Source organism: Rhinatrema bivittatum, chromosome 15 (assembly GCF_901001135.1).
Source record: "Rhinatrema bivittatum chromosome 15, aRhiBiv1.1, whole genome shotgun sequence".
Classification (NCBI taxonomy): Eukaryota; Metazoa; Chordata; class Amphibia; order Gymnophiona; family Rhinatrematidae; genus Rhinatrema; species Rhinatrema bivittatum.
In genome coordinates, this window is record NC_042629.1 from 45,213,725 (window position 1) to 45,234,693 (window position 20,969).

Below are 20,969 nucleotides of genomic sequence, written 5' to 3' on the forward strand. Positions count from 1 at the left end.
CCTGGCTGAGGATGGGTCTGAAGTGCTGGCAAAGAGTTGCTGGAGGATCTCTTGGTGATCCCGCAACTGGGCCACCGCGTCCTTCACCTTATCTCCGAGAGATTCTCTCCTGTGCATGGCAAGTCAGTGAGTCTTTCATGTATTTCTAGTTGGAGATCAGATGCCCACAGCCATGCCATTCCGCGGGCTCCAATTCCCGCTGCAGAGACTCTCAATGCTGTCTCGGTTGCGCAAACTTTGTGCTTTCCACACTCCAACCCCGATGCATCAATTGCTTGACCGCCTCTTGCACCTGCTTCCAGAGGTTGCGAGAGAATTGACTCAAAGAGCTGGTAAGAGGCAATGTGGGCAATGCATAGATCCTTGAACACTTTTCTCCCAAGATTGTCCATCACTTAATGATCCTTGCTCGGAGGCACCGAGGTGTGGGTCTGAGAAAGCTTGGCCTTGACAGCGGATTCGACTACAACAGATTGGTGTGACAGCTGACGCTTTTCCGGTAGCCTGGTAGACGAGGTAAACCACATCTGCTTTCCTGTTGATGGGAAGTACTGTGAGGGGGTGCTCCCAAATCCTCAGCAACAACTCCTTAAAGATCTTGTGCATCAGAACTGCCATGATCTCTTTAGGAGCCTCCAAGAACTGGAGGATTTCCAGTGTCTTGTGTCTGGCATCCTCCTCTGTCATTAACTGAAATGGGATGGCCTCTGTCATCACCCGTACAAAATCTGAGAAGGTCAAGTCCTCCGGAGATGACTTCCTTCGCTCATCTGGAGGAGACTGTTCTGAAGGGAGACCCGCCGAGTCCTCAGTTGAAGATTCTGCAATGTTGTCCCCCAAGGGGCCTCATCCTCACTGTAATCCACAGGGGATGGAGCTATGGTTGCTCGGCCTTCGTCTAGAGGCATGGGCATCTATGGCACCGGTGCCCGTCCTGGCAAAGCTGGACGGGGGGGGGGGGGGGGGGGGGCGGGCTGCAGGCCTCTGTATCCCTGCTGGCCTCAACGGAGCTTCCTCCTTGGTGGAACTAACGACGGACACCGTATCAGTCGGGGGAAGAATCGGTGTCCCCCCTGGCATCAATGGCCTCCCGGGAACTGGCGCCAACTGGGTCAGTAACACACTGATAAGCATGTGGAGCTGTTCCAGCAGGGCAAGTGCCAGCACCGTTGGTGCCGCTGGTTCGATGTCCTGCAACGCCCACTGCATCACCAGCTGGACCCCTGCGCTCCAGTTCCTCCTCAAATCACCAATGCCAAAACTGACTGGGAGGCAGGAGGGGTGTCCAAATCTTCCTCAGATCCCAGAGGTGGATAGACGACTGGCACCAGGACCGGTGGAGGCCGTTGCAGACCCCCAGAATTGATGGAGGATGGGCTCTCCTCACATGGAGTCGCTTCCAGGGCATGAGCCGGCGCCTTCCTGAGCCCGGCACCGTGCATTGAGGATGACCAGTGCCGATGCTTCCCTCTGTGCTCAGCCTGGTCTTTCCCCAGAGCCAAGGTGGATGACTATTAACCCAATGCCCTCGACATAGAGATCAACAGGGTGACGCCGGGTGGTTGATGCCACGGGGGAATGGAAGCAAAAATAAACGTACAGAACCATCGAAAAACCTGAGGAGACTACAGGGAACCAAGAGGGACCTGTGTTTGATGAAATCACGAGAAAACCCGAAAAGAACAGTGGAAAAAGTTTTCAGAGGCAATTTCTGTCCAGAAAAGCCACAAGCTCACAAAACTGTGATGCAAAAGCTCCACGGGGAAAAAAAAAAAAAACGACTGAAGAGGGAACCTGCATGGATTAGGGCATGCTGAGGAGAAGTGATAGGAATGGCTCTCTGGCTTTGTGAACATCGAGTGAGCAAAGGGTTTGGTTTTGTTGCAATTTCACAGCACTGCATGACACTTTTCCCCATAGACTGTAACTTTCTTTTTAAAATGCAGTTTTCTGTCAATTCTAAGTTTGGTTTTAGGGTGATGTTACTTTGCATCCTGGCACCACTCTGATGAAAGGGCTTTATGGTCCATAGTGATGGAAACTGAATCCTTCCAATAATACTGTTTCATGGCATACTGATTCATTTATTCACATCAGAGGCAGAAGCAGAGAAGGAAATCTTTCCTTATATCTGTTTTCCCTCAGATATGTAGGCTATTCTTTCTGAGCAGGTACCTATCATCATCTACTCTTAAATTTCTCTCTCAGTTCAATATTCATCTATGCTTCTTCTAGTACTGTGCCATGAGATCATGCTAGTAATGCATCATGGCAAGCTGAGGCTCCTGAAAACTGAGCTGGCTACCCACCTAGCTCCATGTCATTACTTAAAATTTTCTTGTATCTTTTTGACCAAAAAAAAAAAATATGTATCAAAGCTTCTAAACCAATTTGCAACTGAAGGTACCTTGCCCTAACGTATCTAAACTAAAAAAGCCTAGATGGAGAAAAACAGGGAGAGTTGTTGATGACTGCTCCTTTAAGGCATATTAATTTAGATAAAGAAACAAACATTCCTAGTACCTGTAATGTACAGTTTTCTTTTCTTTTCAGGAATTCCACAAATCTGGCCACCACCCCTGGAGTGCCGATGACTTCATCAATTGGGGGATTAGGTTCTATTTAAAAAAAAATTCCAGAATAACTTTTTAGTGAAAAGTACTCCAAGCATTGCTAACCTAGAGAAAAATAACGTGTATTATGTTTAACTTCTAGAGGGCAGTTATGGAGACTCTGCAGGGATCTTGCAAGCTCATTTTTTAAATGGAAACTCCTCGGGGAGCTTCCCTTTAAAAATAGAGCCAGCAGGTCCTCCATTTCTACTCACATAGAAGCAGGTGCAAATTATATATGGAGATTTGACAATGAAATTTCAAGCCAAACATCTGCAATGCAATTGTAGACGCTATCTAAATGAAATCCTGCCCTTTCAAAGCATTGTATGAGTCCTGGGGAGGGAATGTAGGATAAAGCTGAGAAAATATGAATGTTGTGCATATGTCTCAAATGCAACCTGGAAAGAAAAAGTAAGGAGAGAGATTTGGGGGGCAATAAGAACTGCCTGACTTGCATTTGTCACAGTACTTACCTTTGGAGAGCAGCTTTCTGAATTTTTGGGTGGCTGCCAGCTGCTGCTCCGGATTGTTAGAGAAAATCATCTCAATCATGTCAGAAGTGATGACACCACTCTGGAGGGATGGAAGGGACCAAGCCAAAATGCAAGCACAAGAAAAAGCAAATACATCAGGGAAGGTTTCAGTTTCGCATGTGAGCCAGTAAATGTTAAAAACCTGTGTAAACTAGTTGTGGCTTTGCTACTTGGAATTGCATTTATGAACTGATAGACGTAAGTATTTGTCTTCACTCCCCACATAACATCTCTTTTTTTGTGGTGGAGGGAGGGGGGGGGGTAGTTTGTATCCAGCAGCCTCTCCCCTGATATCTAGCCCTATAGGCCTTTATTCCCAATTATTGGGGAGGGGGACTGGTTCAGGATCCTCTGAGCTTCCATTTTAATCAGAACTGGGGCTGGAAACAGGTACCACCACATAGCTTCATTTGCAACTACTCAGGATTTTCTCCCTATTTCATATCCCACCCCCTCCAACTTACTTTAGCCCAGTCATGCAGTGACAGTTCTTGGCTGGAAGTCATGAAACCGGATTCATTTCAGAACCCTGTAATCATAAACCCTAATTCAAATGCCCTCCGCAGCATTCTTAGCCCAGTCAATGCAGGGAATGGAAGACCCGAAGCAGGAGCAGAACCCAGCTCCTTCAGTGTGACAGCACACGGCCACCGAGCCAGCCTCCGCCCCATTCTTCATCCCTTTTCTGCCTTCTCATAGTGGCAGGCCTCTGACTGAAGGTCACAGGTTAGGTCTCCTCCTGATCCAAGCACATCCTAGAAGCAGATGGCAGGTACTGCTTTTGAGGGAAGAATTGGGACACTGCCCTGGAGGCTGCGAATGTTGCAGCCTCCATAGCATCCCCAGCCCCTTAATACTTGTGATGCAGAAGCCAGTTCAGCAATCAAACCCATGTCTCCCAAATGACAATGTTCCTGGACTATTGAGCCAGTCAGTCTCAGTCATGTACATGAAAGCAGGTTGTCAATAAGGATTCTAAACTTTAAGCTCCAAATTAAAAAGGACTTGTGGAAATCTCTGCATAGATCAGTCATTTTTCTAGTCAAGAGAATAAAAATTGTTCAGAGGTACAATATACATACATGCACAAAAAGCAAGATGAAAAAAAGGCAACCATTTAATACACTCAATGAGACAAGACTTTGCCACTAATTACCATTCCCTTGAAATAAGTTGGTTACTTCCCTAGTTTGAACACATGGTTTTAAATTTGTTTGTCCTGCACATAGGCAAATGATTGCTGTCCTCCCCACAGGACCGATGGAGGCCAGTGGGCGAATGTGCCTCTCCCTCATACTGCTTTCTCTTTTCTCTATATACCATTTGTCCAGTGATTTTTTTCAGCTGGAAAAAACATATGCTGCTATGAACACTTGGAAAGATTTTTCACAAATCCCTTTTTCTGTTGTCTGAAATCCACTAGGAGCTAAATATTTTGGAGGGACAGTTTAAGGCTGATAAATACATTAAGTTTGTTTTTTGGTTACTACATTATTACATACATTTGAAATGAAGTATATCAATAGATAAAAAAAGAGCACAAAGATTTACAGAAGTTTTATTATGGTTAGCTTAAAATGTGATCATACTAATCCCACCTGTTTTTTTGTTTTTAAGGATTAGCCTATATGCAGCTCTGTTTTAAAGGGACAAGGGGTGGCCCACTGGTTCAAATAGGCTAGGAACCAGAAAACCGGGGTTCAAATTCAGCTTCTCCTATTGACACTCACTGTGACCTTGCTGCCTCAGATACATCCAGACAGTAGGCTCTTTGGGGAAGGGACTCACTGCACCTGTGTGGAATCTGGTGGATGGCACCCTAGTTTAGGGTAGTACATAAATGCTGGCATAAATAAATACACTGATTTGGCTTCACAGTCCATGAGCAGCAAAATTCAAAGGAAAAACCTGTGGAGACCTGAAAGAATGATGCCTTCCCCTGTGTAGAAACCTATAATCCTTAAAGGAGAAAAATGTGAAAAAATCACACACTCCTCAATGAGATTTAGGAAAGCAATCGTTCCTAAATGCGTGAGGCTTTTCATAAAAGCTTCAGCTTCCCCTCTACAGCTGCTAAGTGGTTGTAAGTAAGCACGGCAGACCACCATCCAGACTATTTATATAATAGACCAGCTGGTATTCTGAAAAAGAAAAATGGCATGTTGAAACTACATGCGAGTGCATCAAAGGGGGACTGGTCCTTTACACTTGTATAAAAATAATTGATACTTCTCTTCCACTTTGTTTTGAGAACTGTGCAGCTGCGCATATAGTGCCATTGCCACATGTGACTGGAAATTTCCTGGCAAAATGAACTCCGTAAGAGATGTCTGGATCAGAACATAAATGTCATGCCCTCGCAGGGTGCTATTTTTAACTGAGTGCTGGCAGGTTTCTCTGGATTGCTTAATCAAAAAAATAAAAATAAAAAGTGACTGCAGTGCCTTCATGCAGAAGGCAAAAGAATAAACGTTCTAAATCTACCCAGAAACAGGAAGACCTCTGTTCCTGCTTGCGTGGGAAGCAGCACTAGGTCCTACAACTGAGGTGCTATCTCCAGGACCACAAAGAAATATGGGGATGAGGGGGAAGCCCCAAGAATTTGGCGAGAGGTCTGGCTACATCTGAGCGAAAAAAAAAAAAATGTTGGAAGAAATCTGGACCTGTCAATGTTTTTCTCATGCAGAGCCCCTCAAGGTAATAAAAGAATAAATAAATAAAATCAATGAATGAAGACCTCCCTCATTCCCAGCACTTTACTTACTGATGTCATCTCCATGTTATTGATCTGAGCTTCGTGCAAGCCTCCCTCCGACATTACTTCCTCTTCCGTTTCTTCCTCTGCATTGGCAACATTTCTGCGCTTAAATAACTAAGAGAACAAAAATAAATTCTCTCTGATACACTGGACTTTCAAGAAATGCATTTAGATGATCTAAATCCTCACAGCACCAAAGCACAGCACCTTCAGTTCTGGAACAAGAGTCTGGGCTCCCAGCGAAGCCTGAACATGGATGACTATTTTCTAAGCCCTGCAAGCCTGCAGATTTACTGCCTCACAGGATGCATCTCCTCTGTACATTGCTGGGGATCCCCAGAATGCAGGTTTTACACTTCTACTATCTGCTGGAGACAGAGAGATACTGATGGGCTGCAGGTGGCACGCTAATATATATAGCAGTGTCAGTAAAGCTTTTCTTCTCTGTCTCCATCTGCTGGCAAGGAGGTAAAGCCTAGGAGTTTGGAGTGATCTGGGGTATGAAGAGGAATGTTAGAATGCCGAATTGGCTAACTCTGCCAGAGTGCAGGATGAATCTGTGAGAGATGCGCTATCTGCACTATTTTACAGGGCACTTCATGGACACCTATAGAAAAATCAGTAGTATTCTTTCTGGCTTTACTTTTTTTTTTTTTTTCAGTATTTCATATTTCACTCCCACATCAATCATCATCATCATCTTTTTATAAGAGAAGGAGTACTCTTCCTAGTTTAAATCAGGGTCCCAACAGTTTCATTTGGACCTCCAGAGGCTTGAATGACACATTGTCCAACCCCGTCCACCCCTCAATACTGTACAGATTTTCAATCTCAGTCAAAAGGCTAAGAAGGGATCATACTCTGCTCAGGACTCCAACCTTACATTTGATCTTAGCCAAGACTCTCCTCTTGCATTAGACTCAGAAAACTCGCCATCTCTGCTGTCCCTTTGCACTGTGCACAATCAAGCGGAGCCAGCCATTTCAACTAGATGTCGAGATTATGGCATTACATGATTTGCATACATGCATGTCCCAGACGTTGACAATGTAATTGGTTTTGAGAAAGTTAGGTTTCCTACTGTCTTGTGAGAAATAAAGAATGGCACAGGAGATCTATCACCATTGATTATAGAGCATTAGCAGTGATAATATAGTATGTTACCCTCATTCAGAAGGTGTGAAGACCTGAACAACAGTACAAAGAAGCAGATCCAAATTTAATTCTGAAGATTTAGAGAGTAACAATGGCAATACCTGTTCTTCCCGTTTCTGTTTGCGTAACTGAAGACCCTCTTCCTCTCGCCGCCGCCTCATCTCATCAGGATTCAGGGACTTATTCTTGTAACTCTTCAGTCGAAAATTCTCTTTTCCTGAGCTGGTCATGGTGACTACGATAGCAAGCACAAAAACATAATTAGCTCAAATGAATGTTCAGAAATAGGAAAAGATTTGTTTCACCACAAACTATACTGGGAACAGATGAGCTTGAAAATGAGCTTCTGCATCTCTATGGACCTATCCTGTACATTGGTGCAACGGAAAAACTCCAGGGTGTAGTTTACGTTAATAGCAAATTAAGATGTTAAGAGACTGCACAACACACCCAGGGTGTGTGGTTATTAAAGCACAAGTCACAAACTGTCACATTCACTTGGCTGCAAAGTTAGTGCCCTGCTATGTTCTGTACTTTACTTCATCTGGCTTACAGACAAAAAAAAAAAAAAAATTAAGAATGTTACATCTGAGCACTTCTGATAGCCCAGCGAGGCTTGTTCTGTACTGCTGCCCAAGAGATCCAGGTTGAGTTCTCAGACCCAGCTCCTGCTTCTCAGGCCAGATGGGGATGGAAACTGCAGGCACATAGATCAAAGTCCCTGTGAAGGAGCGAATGCCAGTCACTGCACTTCAGCAACACCAACTGGACAGTCATGAAGTATACTCATACTGGGTTCCCATCCGTGCCTTATGACCAAAGACAGTTACAGTGATAGCTAGGCTGGGAAGGGGTTTGTAAAGGGTTAAAAATCTCTGAAGGCTGCAAACAAGGGCTCATGGCACCTGAGCTGGAATCCCAGAAATATAGCAGCTGACAGGCTGAGAACAATTAAAAGACAGAATAGCTATATTTCAAAAGTACCAGTATACGTGCATTAGCCTAAAACTGAAATTACACGAGGACATAAATAAGCTTAAGCTATGCAAAGGAAAACCGAATTTGATTTTATGAAAAGGACTCTCTTACTAGGGATGTTTCTGACCGAGAAATGTTGTGTAAATAAATCTTTGGAAATAATAAGCAAGAAATTGGAAATTTTATGAATGCAAAGACAGCATTGAGTGCATTTTGGTTGCTACAAGACAGATACCAACAGGCAAGTCTTTATTCAGTCTACATATTGTGGGCATGAGAGCCTATAAATAAAGCTCTTAGACTCTATCAGAAAATGTGCAGAGCTCAAATTTCGGTACTCTTTCATGATTTCCTTATCAATTTCAGCAGATATTTTCAACCACTAACTTTTTTATTGTCTTCTTTGGATTTTTGAAATGGATAGGACTCTAGAATTTAGACTATCAACTGCATATTGGTGAAATATTGTATGAAATTTAGGAAATCAGTGAAGTCTGGTTCTATTCACAGGTTTTTGATTGATTGTTTTAACTTCAGCTTTTGGTAATTTTATATTATTGTATTAATGTTTGATTTTTTTGTTTTGTATTTAATCATGCAATTCTACTGTATACAGTTTTTAAATGTATTGAAAATTGTTATAGTATAATAAATATTACTATTACTAAACAACTTTATTCTTCATCCAGACATTCAAATTAGTTAAACTACTGCAACGGGACACAGGTGAGCTTTAATTTATTACGGGCCTCGTTAAGACAATCTTTTCAACTGGAGCCAAAGGAAAATTAGTTTCTTACCGGATAACTTTCGTTCCTGTAGTACCACGGATCAGTCCAGACACATGGGTTTTGCCTCCCCTCCAGCAGATGGAGACAGAAGTTTTTCAAAACAACCCTGGCATATATACCAAGGTGCCACCCACAGTCCCTCAGTCTTACGAAATGTCAAAGCAGAATGGAATAAAGCTCAATTCAACAGCTAACTAACTTAAGGTTCATTGAAAGCTCCAACTGGGAACAGAACTGGCAGAACCAATAGAAAAGGCAAGAATGCATGGTAAATAAGCAGACACAAACAAACTTTATATGAGCGGACTCTCCGGTAATGCCTTGCAAAATGTATGCAAAGATTTCCAAGTAGCCGCCCTGCAAATCTCCTGGGGTGAAACCTGGTGACATTCTGCCCAAGAAGAGGCCTGGGAACGCATAGAATGAGCGCGAAGCCCCACCGGTACCGTCTTACCACGCAGTAAATACGCGGAACTGATGGCCTCCTTCAGCCAACGAGCTATTGTAGTCTTGGAGGCCATCCCACCTTTACGTGGACCATTCCACAAAATAAAGAGATGGTCTGATACCCGAAAAGGATTCGTAACCTCCAGATACCGGAGCAGAGCCCTGCGGACATCCAGCTTCCGTAAATCCTTGGCCATCGAATCTGAGCGATCCACATCGGAGGAGGGAAGTTCGATTGATTGATTCAAGTGAAAGGAAGACACCACCTTTGGGAGAAAGGAGGGGACCGTTCGTAAGGACACCCCTGAATCAGAAATCCACAAGAAGGGTTCCCAGCATGACAACGCCTGCAATTCGGACACCCGACGTGCTGAAGAAATCGCCACCAAAAATACCTCTTTCAGCGTAAGATCCTTTAGCGTCGTCCGCACAAAAGGACGAGAGTACCAAATTGAGGTTCCAGGAAGGACACGGGTGGCGAAGCGGAGGGCGTAAGTGCTTAGCCCCCCCTTGGGAAACGTGCCACATCTGGGTGCAAGGCCAACGCAACCCCCTGGACCTTCCCTCTGAGACAACCGAGCACCGCAATCTGTACACGGAGAGAACTACAGGAAAGACCTTTAGAAAGACCGGCTTGCAGGAAAGATAGGATGTCAGAGACAGACGCCCTGTTAGGATCCACCTTGCGATCCGAACACCAAGCTTCGAAAACTTTCCAGACTCTAACATAAGCCAGGGAAGTAGACTGTTTTCTTGACCTCAGCAGTGTGGCCACCACCGCATCAGAGTAACCCTTTTTTTTTTTTTTTTTTTTTTTAAAGCATTGCCTTTCAAAAGCCAAGCCGCGAGACAAAAGCAATCCGCCTCTTGATGAAGAGGAGCCGCGGACTCCCGAAACCGCAGGGGAGCCGTGGTGGACAGATTAAGCAGGTCCGCAAACCAGAGGCGCCTCGGCCATTCCGGAGCTACCAGAATCACCTCTGCCGGATGGAGCTCTATTCTTCTGAGCACCTTGCTGATCAGCAGCCAAGGAGGAAACGTACAGTAAGATGTCTGCCGGCCAGGGAAGTACCAGGGCATCGACCCCCTCGGCCCCCCGTCTCTGCGCCGACTGTAGAACTGTGGAGCCTTGGCATTCTGAAATGTTGCCATCAGATCCATGCTCGGCGTGCCCCACCGGTCGCAGATGAGCTGAAAGGCTTCGGACAACTCCCATTCTCCGGGATCGAGATGATGGCGACTGAGGAAGTCCGCCTGCACGTTGTCTACCCCAGCAATGTGAGAAGCCACAATGCTGACGAGATGCAATTCTGCCCAGTCCATTAATAGACGAGCCTCCGTCGCCACTGAATGACTCCCTTCCTCCTTGGCGATTGATATAGGTCACAGTGGTTGCGTTGTCTGACAATACCCGGACCGACTTCCCCCGAAGGAGCGAGAAGGCGGCCTCCAAGGCCAGAGCTATGGCCCTGATTTCCAAATGGTTGATTGACCACTGAGATTGTTCGAGACCATTGCCCCTGGGCCGACTTCCCCAGACAAACCGCTCCCCAGCCGGAGAGACTGGCATCCTTGGTGACGACCGTCCAGTCGGGCATTACCAGGGGTACTCCACGCTCCAGATGTTTGGAGACAAGCCACCAGTCGAGACTTATGTCTCGTGGAGTCCGGAAGCGGCAGCAGAAGATGGAACTGTTCCGACACCAGGTTCTAGTGGGACAGCAATGCTGATTGTAACGGACACATATGAGCGAAGGCACAGGGCACCAATTCCAGAGTGGATGTCATGGACCCCAAGACTCAAGTAATCCTTCACCCTGGGCATCTGCATGGACATCAGGTCCCTCACCTGTCCCTGAAGCTTGACTATCCGCTCTGCGGTGAGGAATACTCTCCCCTGTGCCGTGTCGAACCAAGCACCCAGGAACTCCAGAGAACGCGATGACCCTTGGCAAGGTTGACCACCCAACCAAGGGATCTCAAGAGCTGAAGCACCCTGCGGATAGCTGTGTGACACAAAGCCTCAGACTTCGCCAGAATCAGCCAATTGTCTAGGTAGGGGTGCACCAGCAAGCCTTCCCTCCGGAGTTGCGCTGCAACCACCACCATCACCTTAATGAACGTTCTTGGAGCGGTGGCCAGCCCGAAACTGAAAATGTTTCCCCAGTATACAGAATCTCAGAAATCTCTGATGAGACGACCGAATGCCGATGTGGAGATACGCCTCCGTGAGATCCAGGGACGCCAGGAATTCGCCTTGCTGTACTGAGGCGATGACAGACCGAAGAGTCTCCATCCGGAAACGCGGTTCCCGAAGACATCGGTTGACTCTTTTGAGATCTAAGACTGGGCGGAATGTTCCTTCCTTTTTCGGGACTATGAAGTAAATGGAGTAGCGTCCCCTGCGTAGATCTGCAGAAGGAACCGGCGTTATAGCCCCCAAGACCAGCAGGCCCTGGAGTGTTCCTTGAACCGCCTCCCGTTTTTCTCGGTACCCGCAAGGAGAGATCAGGAACTTGTCCCGAGGACACCGTATAAAATCTAAAACATAACCTTGACTTATCACGGTGAGGACCCACTGGTCCTACGTTAATTTGGTCCATTCCTCGAAGAAGAGCGAGAGTCTGGCTCCCACGTTTGGCACATGGTGGACAATGGGTACCGAGGAATGGACTGGCGGTATCTCATAGTGAGGCCTTAGTCCCCGCTGCAGACAGGGGGATTACCCGGGCCTGCCAAAATGCCGGCCTCAAAAGAACTGATTCCACGACTGTTGTCTGGTGGAACCGGGATGAAAGGAGGACCCCGATGACTGTGCCGGTCGAGGCCTCCGATTACCACGGAACCGAGACCGAGCTGTAAAAGATCCCCTGGACCGGGGCCTATCCTCCTGTAGTTTATGAACCTTGTTCTCCCCCAGAGATTGTATCATATCCTCCAATTCCTTCCTGAACAACAACTTGCCTTTAAAAAGAAGGGAACCGAGGTGAGCCTTGGACGAAGTATCTGCAGCCCAATGCTGTAGCCAGAGTAGCCGACGCACAGACACAGCCTACACCATCGATTTGGCCGACGTGGTAGGTGGTCGTGGAGAGCATCCGCGCTATATGCAATGACCGCCTCCAGCCGGTTTGCCTGGCTAGCCCCCCCTCAGAGAGGTCCGCCCTGGCGTGGAGTTGCTGGGCCCAGCGAAGACACGCACGCAGTGCGAAATTACTGCACATGGCTGCGTGGAGCCCTAGCACGGATACCTCAAACACCTTCTTGAGCTGCAATTCCAACTTTCTGTCCTGCAAGTTCTTGAGGGCGGCTGCTCCCGTAACCGGTATAGTGGACCTCTTGCTGACCGCAGACACCGCTGCATCCACCTTTGGAACTCGCAACAGATCCAAAGCTTCCTCCGGCAGAGGATATAGCTTGTCCATCGTCTTACTGACATTAAACCCCAAATCTGGAGTGTCCCACTCCCTAAAGAGAAGGTCCGTGGCCGAGAAATGAAAAGGGAAAGAAACCGTGGGACCCCTGAGACCCACTAATACAAGATCCATCACCCCCAACCGTGACTCTGCCGGCGGGGCTTCCAAACCTAACTCCCCCAGAATGACCGGGATAAGCGGACTCAACTCCTCTTTCTTAAAGAGGCGAACCACCTTCGGATCATCTCTTTCCAGTACTAGACCACCTTGGATTAAGTTAGGCTGGGAGTCAGGGTCTCCGTCCGCTACCCCCATGGGCTGGGAATGAGGATCCGGAGTCCCTGGCGGAGAAGAGTCCGTGTCAGTCTCAACCGGTCCTGTACGCAAAGGCCTTTTACACTGAGGTGGCTCCGCCTCCCCTTTGGATCCGGAGCGCTGTTGGGACCTCTTTTGGGATGGTGGGAAGACAAGCTTTTCCGCAGCTTGCTGTCTCCCAGTTTTCTTGGCTTTAAAAGCTTTGTGCATCAGAATCACAATTTCAGACGAAAAAGAGGAGTCAAGAGGAGAGATCTGTAGCCCCCTCAGGGCTCCTCATTTAAAGAAGCATCTGGAGCCATAGGGACACCCTCTCCTGAAGGCCTGCACTATGGAGACAGCGCAGGGGGTAAAATCTCCTCCTCCCCCCCCCGCGTTCTGGGCCATTGCCTGCATTGATCCTAAAATGGCCACCGTTCCCGCGCTGATCGGGAGCGGTGCAGCTGACTCGGGCCGACCCGTCCTGGACTACGTGGTTGGCGGCGGAGCGCGAATATGGCCTTCCCGTGGAGGATCCTTCACCGCCCTGCGAGCAGGGAGCGCAGAGGCCTTCATGCGAGAGACGGCCACGCGAGGAGCCGCATGCGCGGCAAGTCGAGTCTCGGGGCATGATCGAGCCCGGAAAAACGAAGGGCTCAACTTGCCTCAAACAACGCGGAAAAAAAAGAAAAGACGGCAACGCAGGATGGAAGGGAGGGGGTTACCGGAGAGTCGGCGCAGCAAAGATTCACTAATTAAATTTTTTTTTTTTTGGTAAACGCAAACCTGCCCCCATGCTGTCCTTGGTTCTGGACAGCTCCGGCTCCTGCTTCTACTGGTGTGAGTGAGCCGGGCTCCCCAGTATCACCCCAGTGCTGCTACTTCACCAAGACAGGGCCCTCGACCCTCTGGAGCAGCTGCCTCGACCAGGGAGGATGGTCCCCTCAGGACCTGCCACCCCCCTGGGAGACGGACAGGCCTTCTTCTTCCTAACTTTAATTTTTTTTTTTTAAATCAGAAGAGACTGTGGGTTTTGCAACGCTGCCATCTGCTGGAGACAGAGTAAGACTGAGGGACTGTGGGTGGCACCTTGGTATATATGCCAGGGTTGTTTTGAAAAACTTCTGTCTCCATCTGCTGGAGGGGAGGCAAAACCCAGGTGTCTGGACTGATCTGGGCACGTACAGGGATTTTGGGTTTGCTGTGAGAAAGGTGTGATGACTTATGCAATCAAGACTTTTTATTTATAAAAATGTTTAACCCACATTTATCCACATGTTCAAGGTGGCTTACAGAAGTTTACATACATATTTAAAATATTCTAAACAAAATCTAAACAGAAAAAACAAACTGACAAAACAAATTTATCAGAGGCTGCAGGTGCTAGCTGTGACCCATAAAATAAGGTAATACTCTTCTAACATAAATATAGGCCACCAGGGATTTATTAGGCCTTTTCTCCAAATACTTGTGGAAACATAAGTTTTTAATGCTTTTTTAAAATTACTTTACACATGAAATTAAGTGTACTCATATAGTGCGTTCCATAGGGAAGGTCTGGCAATTGAAAATGCTCATTCCCTGATTCAGCCGACGCATACAAATTTGATCACTGGAATTTCATATAGCTTTTTATTAACCGATCGCAACAGCCTGACAGGTTGATAAATACGTAGCACTGCACTGAACTTGTTTTTATTTTTTTTTTATTTAAACATTTTATGTGTGTCATTCCAAAGATCATAACAGTTTACAAAAATCGGCATTCATATTATAGGTCCACAAGAGATTTAAAACACGTTAACACGAAGGTTTATATAGTAAATTGAGCCACATAATTTGTGTTTCAATAGTTTTCATGCATTAGTCAGAGAGCTGTTTGACTCATTCCTTATCTTTTGGCTAAAATAGCTTCTTTCACCTCCCCTTTTAACCATGCTGGTAATCGTTTTGCCTTCTTTCCACCTTTCTTAATGTGTGGAATACATCTGGACTGTGCTTCTAGAATGGTATTTTTTTTTTTAACAATGACCACACCTCTTGCACACTTTTTACTTTTGTAGCTGCTCCTTTCAGTTTTTTTCTAACAATTTTGCTCATTTTATCAAAGTTTCCCTTTTTAAAAGTTTAGCACAAGAGCCGTGGATTTGCATACTGTTCCTCTTCCAGTCATTAATTCAAATTTGATCATATTATGATCACTATTGCCAAGCGGCCCCACCACCGTTACCTCTCTCACCAAATCCTGTGCTCCACTGAGAATTAGATCTAAAATTGCTCTCTCTCTCATCAGTTCCTGAACCAATTGCTCCATAAAGCTATCATTTATTCCATCCAGGAACGTTATCTCTCTAGCGTGTCCCGATGATACATTTACCCAGTCAATAGTGGGGTAATTGAAGTCTCCCATTATTACCGCACTACCAATTTGGTTAGCTTCCCTAATTTCTTTTAGCATTTCACTGTCCTTCTCACCATCTTGACCAGGTGGACGGTAGTATACTCGTATCACTATAGTCTTCCCCGACACACAAGGGATTTCTACCCATAAAGATTCAATTTTGCATTTAGTCTCATGCAGGATGTTTATCCTGTTGGACTCTGTGCCATCCTGGATGTAAAGCGCCACACCGCCTCCCGGGTGCTCCTCTCTGTCATTGCGATATAATTTGTATCCCGGTATATCACTGTCCCATTGGTTGTCGTCCTTCCACCATGTCTCTGAGATGCCAATTAAGTCTATGTCATCATTCACTGATGTACATTCTAGTTCTCCCATCTTACTTCTTAGACTTCTGGCATTAGCATACAAACATTTCAAAGTTTGCTTTTTGTTTGTATTTTCATTTTGCTTTTTAATTGATAGGGATAAGTTAGAATTTTTTAGTTCAGGTGAGTTTTTAGTTACAGGCACTTGGACTACTTTTCTTATTATTGGAACCTCACTGTCGGGATGCCCTAATTCTAATGCATCATTAGTATCCTTTGAAGATACCTCTCTCCGAACCATGTGCTGCTGAGCGACTGTCTGCTTTCCCCTTTGTTCTAGTTTAAAAGCTGCTCTATCTCCTTGTTAAAGGTTAGCGGCAGCAGTCTGGTTCCACCCTGGTTAAGGTGGAGCCCATCCCTTCGGAAGAGACTCCCCCTTCCCCAAAAGGTTCCCCAGTTCCTAACAAAACCGAATCCCTCTTCCTTGCACCATCGTCTCATCCACTCATTGAGACTCTGGAGCTCTGCCTGCCTCTGGTGACCTGCGCGTGGAACAGGGAGCATTTCAGAGAATGCTACCCTGGAGGTTCTGGATTTAAGCTTAAGAGCCTAAATTTGGCTTCCAGAACCTCCCTCCCACATTTTCCTATGTCGTTGGTGCCCACATGTACCAAGACAGCCGGCTCCTCCCCAGCACTGTCTAAAATCCTATCTAGGTGACGCGTGAGGTCCGCCACCTTCGCACCAGGTAAGCATGTTACCAGGCGATCCTCATGCCAACCAGCTATCTACATTCCTAATAATCGAATCACCAACTATGACGGCCGACCTAACCCTTCCCTCCTGGGCAGTAGGCCTTGGGGAGATATCCTCGGTGCGAAAGGACAATGCATCACCTGGAGAGCAGGTCCTTGCTACAGGATCCTTTCCTGCTGCACCCGGTTGATGCTCTCCAATCATGAGACCTTCTTCCTCCAAGGCAGCACCAGGGCTGCCAGTCTGAAGTTGGGACTTGGCTACTATGTCCCTGAAGGTCTCATCTATATAGCTCTGTCTGCTTCAGCTCCTCCAGGTCTGCCACTCTAGCCTCCAGAGATCGGACTCGTTCTCTGAGAGCCAGGAGCTCTTTGCATCGCATGCACATGTACAACTTCTCACCGGCGGGTAAAAAATCATACATGTGACACTATGCAAAAGACTGGGAAGCCCCCCTCTTGCTGCTGGGCTGCTGCCTTCATCTCAATTTTGTTCAGTTCCTCGTTAAGTTTTAGGTTGCTATGGGAGTAGGAATGTGTCTAATTAACGTCCTTTAAATGTATTAGTGAATTCACTATATGTCTGGTAGTGGCCTACAAGGGACTGATCAAACTCTCAAAGGGTTTTTGTTTTGTTTTTTTTGTGTGAAAGTGGCACCTGCCTATAAATTAAAGGATGAGCTAGGGGTGGGAATTCCAAACAGTCTAACTTCAGTTAGTCAGCCAGAGTGACTCGCTGCTCTCGATTATCAAATGTTGGTACCCAATCAAACCAAATCACACTACCTCAACACCTTTCCAAGGTGAGTAACTGAACTGAACTTTTCAACCTTTTTACTTAGGTATACACTGCTCCTAGCTTATTTCTAGCTTCTGACTACTTTTTTTTTATTTTTTTAAATATAAACACCCAGTTCTGCTTACTAGTTGCCTTACAGACTTTTAAAAATAATCACACTAACTACTGCTTACTAGCTGCCTTACTGACTGACCCTTTAAAAATACAGTCTAACTTGTTTTTTCTCTGCCTTACTGACTATTAAAAGCACAAACACACTAAATAATATTCCCAAACAGTTAACTTTGCCCCAATACGTTTGAAAAAGACAATGTCCCAAGCAAAAACTTACTGATTCCTTTCAAGGTGATCCTCTCCTCTCAGTGCTCCCACTGTGTGTCAGGGAGGGTGAGAGAGCATGGGAGGTAAGAGTGGGTGGGTGGGGGGGATGCTTGAGTGTGGGTTTCAGAGAGAGGAAGCCTATATGAGGGGAGGGGGATGCCAGTGAAAGAGAATGTGTGTGTGAGAGGAGAAGGGGTGTGGGGGAGTGCAAGAGACAGCTTGGTAAATAAACTTTGCCAGCCCTGGCTTTAGCAAATGTGCCTCCACGTCCCTTGCCCTGGGTGAAAACAATTTAGTTTTTCCTTTTCAGCTAACGCTTCCATACAAGAGCATATGTACCAATAAAAAGGCTCGCCGCCTGGGCGTAGGACGGGTACAGTTGCTAGTATTGTATATGCCAATGGACTGGTAACCAATGTAGGGATAAAAGGATAGATGTTATAAGATCACACATCTCTGCACCAGTTAACAGTCGAGTAGTGGCATTTGAATAAATTGTAGAGCTCTGGTAGAGTTTGCTGGTAGTCCAAGATATTAGGGCATTACAGTAATCAATGCCTGCCTATACCAAAGCCATAGCACAATGCGAAAACCCCATGGGAGTAGCAATGGATAGACATGTCTCAGCATTATGAAGTTCAAAAATGGTTATAACTATTTTGAATATGGGGTTTCATTGACAGATTGGTATCAATAGTTACACCAAGGTTCTTAACAGAATTTAATTGGAATGGATTGGCCATCAAATGCAGTAGTGTGAAGAGCATCCGGGGTCTTTGAGTGAAGGAAGCATGACAAGTTCTGTTTTTTCAGTATTCAATAACATTTTGTTATGGTAAGGCCATTGTTTAACAGATTGTGAACAAAGATATATAAGTTCAACTGTGTGAGACCATGAATTGATGCAGAGGGGACAAAAAACTATGTCATTGGTGTAAATTATAGAATTTACACCGATACAAGCCAGTAGTTTACACAAGAGTGTAAGATATATATTAAATGAAGCAGCCGATAAGGCAGACCCTTGTGATACTCCTGTAGGTATATCTTTCAAGTCTGTTACTAAGTTTCCTAACCAAATTTGCTATTGACAGCTTGACAAGTAAGATGAAAACCAACTCAAAACACTCTCTGCTGTCTCCAGTTATCTACGATGTGAGTAGTATGATGATGATCAAGCATTACAAATGCCATGGATATAGCGAGTAGTATACAGATGTAAATAAATAGTTCCTTTGTCAAAGCCCCTAAGGAAGGAGTTAATAAACATGTGGATAAAGGTGAACCGGTAGATATAGTATACTTGGATTTTCAGAAGGCGTTTGACAAAGTTCCTCATGAGATGCTTCTAGGAAAAGTAAAAAGTCATGGGATAGGTGGCGATGTCCTTTCGTGGATTGCAAACTGGCTAAAAGACAGGAAACAGAGAGTAGGATTAAATGGGCAATTTTCTCAGTGGAAGGGAGTGGACAGTGGAGTGCCTCAGGGATCTGTATTGGGACCCTTACTGTTCAATATATTTATAAAAGATCTGGAAAGAAATATGACGAGTGAGATAATCAAATTTGCAGATGACACAAAATTGTTCAGAGTAGTTAAATCACAAGCAGATTGTGATAAATTGCAGGAAGACCTTGTGAGACTGGAAAATTGGGCATCCAAATGGCAGATGAAATTTAATGTGGATAAGTGCAAGGTGATGCATATAGGGAAAAATAACCCATGCTATAATTACACGATGTTGGGTTCCATATTAGGTGCTAGAACCCAAGAAAGAGATCTAGGTGTCATAGTGGATAACACATTGAAATAGTCGGTTCAGTGTGCTGCGGCAGTCAAAAAAGCAAACAATGTTGGGAATTATTAGAAAAGGAATGATGAATAAAACGGAAAATGTCATAATGCCTCTGTATCGCTCCATGGTGAGACCGCACCTTGAATACTGTGTACAATTCTGGTCGCCGCATCTCAAAAAAAGATATAATTGCTATGGAGAAGGTACAGAGAAGGGCTACCAAAATGATAAGGGGAATGGAACAACTCCCCTATGAGGAAAGGCTAAAGAGGTTAGGACTTTTCAGCTTGAAGAAGAGACGACTGAGGGGGGATATGATAGAGGTGTTTAAAATCATGAGAGGTCTAGAACGGGTAGATGTGAATCGGTTATTTACTCTTTCGGATAGTAGAAAGACTAGGGGACACTCCTTGAAGTTAGCATGGGGCACATTTAAAACTAATCGGAGAAAGTTCTTTTTTACTCAACGCACAATTAAACTCTGGAATTTGTTGCCAGAGAATGTGGTTCGTGCAGTTAGTATAGCTGTGTTTAAAAAAGGATTGGATAAGTTCTTGGAGGAGAAGTCCATTACCTGCTATTAAGTTCACTTAGAGAATAGCCACTGCCATTAGCAATGGTTACATGGCATAGACTTAGTTTTTGGGTACTTGCCAGGTTCTTATGGCCTGGATTGGCCACTGTTGGAAACAGGATGCTGGGCTTGATGGACCCTTGGTCTGACCCAGTATGGCATTTTCTTATGTTCTTATATATTTACATTGGGTTTATAGACTAACACAGAATGGTCTAGATTATTAACAATGAAACACAAAATAATTGACAATAAAAAGAAAAAATTAAAAAGCATAAAGAATAGCAATTAAAATACTGTTTCAAATCATAAAACTAAAAAATATCGATAGGATAGTGTCAATGCTAGGTATTAATAGCATCTTGGTGTTGAAACTTTTATGAAAGCTGAACTGAAACTGATCTGTAAGTTATCCGGTAGAAAATCATTCAGTTGATAGCACACCATAGATTCAATGAATTTTGTAACAAAAGGTAAAGAGGATGGATGGAGATTAGCCAATATAGTTGTGTCAGCATTCAGCTTTTTTTTTTTTTTTTTTAAGGAGAAATTACTATTTACCAGATAATTTCCTTTTCTTTAATGAAGACAGGTTAATTCACACCAGTGGGTTATGCACCTCTACCAGCAGATGGAGACTGAACAAAGCTGACGTCATGGTATCTAGACCCCTGCACTGACATCAGCCTGTCAGTATTCTCTGCAAAAGCCAGCTGTGGACAATTAAATACATGATCATAAAATTAACAACCATTCAAATAGTTAACAGGAAAACACTGAGCTCAGACAAGAAGTGTAACATCACTAATCTAGGGACTGGATCTGACACCAGTAGTCCCTGGAAACGCAGCCTCTCAGGAGGCCAATAGCACCACCATCCGGCTGACAAGGGCGGGAAGGTGGATTAACCTTGTCTTCATTAAAGAAAAGGAAATTATTAGGTAAGTAGTATTTTCTCCTTTCTTAGCATTCAGACACCAGTGGGATGTACCAAAGCTACTCTCGAACTGGGCAGGAGGCTGCTCGCAG

The 20,969-nt window shown here is 45.2% G+C and overlaps 1 protein-coding gene across 2 annotated transcripts in view; it reads right to left on the reverse strand.

The window, feature by feature from the left end:
- KPNA1 (karyopherin subunit alpha 1) overlaps positions 1 to 20,969 on the reverse strand; it is a 65,196-nt gene that overhangs the window by 26,959 nt on the left and 17,268 nt on the right. For both annotated transcript variants that reach the window (XM_029578023.1, XM_029578024.1), the window contains exons 2-5: positions 7,163 to 7,296; positions 5,913 to 6,020; positions 3,089 to 3,188; positions 2,524 to 2,618 (exon numbers count right to left, since the gene is read on the reverse strand). In XM_029578023.1, the coding sequence (XP_029433883.1) occupies positions 2,524 to 2,618; positions 3,089 to 3,188; positions 5,913 to 6,020; positions 7,163 to 7,291 (432 nt within the window). In that variant the 5' untranslated portion in view covers positions 7,292 to 7,296. The remainder of the gene's footprint in view (positions 1 to 2,523; positions 2,619 to 3,088; positions 3,189 to 5,912; positions 6,021 to 7,162; positions 7,297 to 20,969) is intronic.